Source organism: Priapulus caudatus, unplaced genomic scaffold (genome assembly GCF_000485595.1).
Source record: "Priapulus caudatus unplaced genomic scaffold, Priapulus_caudatus-5.0.1 Scaffold98, whole genome shotgun sequence".
In the NCBI taxonomy this organism is placed as follows: Eukaryota; Metazoa; Priapulida; class Priapulimorpha; order Priapulimorphida; family Priapulidae; genus Priapulus; species Priapulus caudatus.
Window position 1 is genome coordinate 316,961 of NW_014577159.1, and position 3,724 is coordinate 320,684.

At 47.8% G+C, this 3,724-nt stretch overlaps 1 protein-coding gene across 1 annotated transcript in view; it reads right to left on the reverse strand.

The window, feature by feature from the left end:
- LOC106805053 overlaps positions 1 to 3,724 on the reverse strand; it is a 24,595-nt gene that overhangs the window by 3,364 nt on the left and 17,507 nt on the right. Inside the window, exons 8-10 of the mRNA XM_014806526.1 lie at positions 3,317 to 3,382; positions 2,459 to 2,652; positions 318 to 516 (exon numbers count right to left, since the gene is read on the reverse strand). Coding sequence (XP_014662012.1) covers positions 318 to 516; positions 2,459 to 2,652; positions 3,317 to 3,382 — 459 coding nt within the window. The remainder of the gene's footprint in view (positions 1 to 317; positions 517 to 2,458; positions 2,653 to 3,316; positions 3,383 to 3,724) is intronic.

Genomic DNA, 3,724 nt, shown 5'->3' on the forward strand with positions numbered 1-3,724 from the left:
GTCGTTCTCTATCGCCGCGTCGTCCTCTCTCGCCGTGTCGTTCTCTCTCGCCGCGTCGTTCTCTCTCGCCGCGTCGTCCTCTCTTGCCGCGTCGTTCTCTTTCGCCGCGTCGTTCTCTCTCGCCGCGTCGTTCTCTCTCGCCGCGTCGTTCTCTCTCGCCGCGTCGTTCTCTCTCGCCGCGTCGTTCTCTTTCGCCGCGTCGTTCTCTTTCGCCGCGTCGTTCTCTTTCGCCGCGTCGTTCTCTCTCGCCGCGTCGTTCTCTCTCGCCGCGTCGTTCTCTCTCGCCCCGTCGTTCCTCCCCGCCGCGTCTCCTTCACGGCGGGCCGCGAGCTGCGGTGGGTCGCCCTCTCGCGCACGGACCTTGCCGTTGGTCGGCTTTCGTTTACCGTTCGTGCGCCTGTATTTGTTAGCGGCTTCAGCCGTCTCGCGGTCGTCCATCTCCACACTGCTAGTCACGGCGTCCTCCTGAAGGTTGCCGCTCGCCCCTGACCGCGCCTGTTCGTCGATATCCGCCGACTGTGGGGGGCAAACGAATAGAAATGCTCAATAGGCAATGCGCGACACTTTGATTAATGTCATTGGTTCATTGCTATTATATACTATAAATGCTACTAATAGTAGACTAATGTTGCTAGTCATATATATAATAATGCTGTAATAGCTACTATGTGACTATGATATCATCATGAGTGTCCTAATATAGACATCTATATTATAGTCTATTTTATGACACTCATGATATTATGTAGGTTATTACATATCCACATACAGTAAATTCCAATGTTAATATTTGGGAGTGGAAGTTCGAAATGTATCCTAAATTTGTTACTTCGGCATGTGATAGTAAATAAAGCAAACGTGTATACTCTCAATGAAACCATCAGAAGGTGACAAAAAAAGGACATATGTTGAGCTTTTAAGGTGACAAAGGTAGAACATGACACGTTGTCACTCACAAGATGTGGATATGACACACGCAGGACATGGTATGTTGACATATAGTGGTAACAAAAGCAAGAATTTAAATTAACACGTTAAGATGCTATGGTGACAATGGCAGGACATGGTATGTTGACATATCGTGGTGACAAAAACAAGAATTAAAATTAACACGTTAAAATGTTATGATGACAATAGCAGGACACGACAGTGAGACGTGACGGTGACATGGACAGGACATGACACATCCAGGTGACAAAATCAGCCACTAAAACTAACAGGTTAGGATTTAACGGTGACAAGTGACAGACTCTTTCATCTGCAACATGAAAGCACGTTAAGCTGGGCTTACACTACCGACTTTATTGTTGTCAAATTGGCGAGTTGGACCAATTTCGCAATTCCGCAACTCCAAGTTGGCAAAAATATAACATGGTCCAATCTCCCAACTAGTTGCTATCGATCGGTTGGTCGCTCAACATTTTGTGTTTACACTCTGCCGATTGTTTGTTGTCAGTGGCGTATCCAGAAAATGATGTACAGGGGGCAAAATTTACCTGGGCTGCCACAGGCAGCCCCGCGTACTGTAGGCATGTCACCGCTAGGGGGTTCTGGCGACATGCCCCCCAGAAAATTTTGAAATATTTAAGCCATTTTCCTGCAATTTGAGGCATACTGTGGGCCATATTCTGATGTCTGATGATTTCTCCTTATTTCTACCCCTGTGTAGTAATTACTATCATTACTATAGTAACCTAACCTCAAGTGTGTACGCTCTCTGGAAAGTCATGAAAAGTTGTTTAAATCCTAAATTGTAGGGTTGAGTCTAGGGTTGAGATAGTGTATGGACCAATTCGCCAATTCGCCAACACAAAGTCGGTAGTGTAAACCCAGCTTTACTCCACCACGTCCCTTCAATGCCAAACTCGCATGATGCCCGCTCCCGATGTCGCGCGAAATTCCTGACGTGTGCGAAATACATGATATAGGATGCGTATGCGCATGCGTGCCGACCCAACCAATCACAGCTCGTCCTTGTGTTACGTTAGGTTGTGTACACTTGGACGAACACAAACTGTCAATTGAAGGTTTGTATAAAATTTGTAACGTATATATTAGTAAGAGTTTAAGAGTGGATAGGTAGAGATTCGCAGATCAGGAATTTCGCACACAGACGAGCTGTGATTGGTCGGCTCGGGACCAGTGAAAAAAATACACGTGGGCTCAGGGCAATTTAGCCCCCGAAATGCCAAAAAGAGCCCCGGAAATGCCAAAAAGAACCCCCGTAAATTTGCATAGAGTTCAATGCAAACCAAATTTTAGAGTGCTATTTTCATCCACGCGAGCTTGAAAAATAGCCCCCGAAAAATAAATTATCTTTTTTTCCCTGGTCGGGACGCATGCGCATACGCATCCTATATGATGTATTTCGCAAGTCAGGAATTTCGCGCGACACCGGTACGCGCGGATGCCGTCTCGCGTGCGCTGCGCAGCGAGGCTGCCTCGCCGTGTGTCTCACCTGCTCACGCTCGTCACCCGGACCATGTTCCTCCTCCTCGCTGCTCTCCCGTCTGCCGCGCTCTCCTCTCTCGCCCTCCCTCTCGCGCGCGGCGGTCGCGGCTAGTAGACTCACCGGCAGCGACTCGCGCCAGGCTATGATCTCACGCCCCTGACGCCGTCGTCGTCTTTCTCTTGGCTCTCTCTCGTCCGCACCTAGGATACACGATCACCTAATGTCAGCACGGTGACCTGAGAAATGACCTGAGGGGGGTTGTCGTGACGATGGTCAAGTAGCAACGAGAGAGGCGCGCAGCTGCCAGTAAAGGTGCGTAGCGTGACGGGGGCGGGTCGGATCGGCGAGGGTTTCACGAAGCAGGTGAGGAATTCGTGGTCTGAACTTGTGGTCAGTAAAGATTTACAATTATTTTAAGTAATCTTGGGGGAGGGGATAGCCGCTTCCTTGCACGCCCAAAGGTTATAGCTCAGATTGAGCCTTATTTTACACACATTTGCACCCGTCGTTTCTTGGCCTTATCTATGTATCACTGGAAAGATGCCACACATGGCAATTGTTTTACTTAATGACTGGCTACAATTAGCTACTGTTCACTCTTTCCATGAGAAAATCATTTTAACACAAACCGGCATAACGATTTGGGACCCTGTCACGATACAAATCAACATAAATGTGATAAATTTAGATATATTCAATATTAAAGTGCCACAAATATCACAATTGCTCAAATTTATTTGCCCCACACAATCAGATCAAGCAGTATCAGTAACTAAATTACTTTTAAGTTCAACAGTATCTCGGAAGTATTGTAAAAATTGTGTTAAATTATATTTACGACGCATGTATGAATGGCTTCCATACCTCTGTCTGGCTGGTCAGTCTCCATAGCAACCACACCGCCTGCACCACCTATGGGATGCTCACCTCCTAAATAACCAGTAAAGAATCATTAGCCATCTTACAGCAATGCAAGCAGATTCCAAATATCTTCCTCTCTCAGAGTCCTCCCACAACCACACTCGTACAATTTTACTTTACTGTAATCCCATAATTACACCGTCACCACTGTCACCACTGCCACCACTGTCGCTACTGTCGCTACTGTCGCCACTGTCACCACTGTCGCCACTGTCACCACTGTCACCACTGTCGCCACTGTCGCCACTGTCGCCACTGTCACCACTGTCACCACTGTCGCCACTGTCACCACTGCCACGGCTACCCCATCTATCACCGCTACCCCATCTATCACCACCGCTACCCCATCTA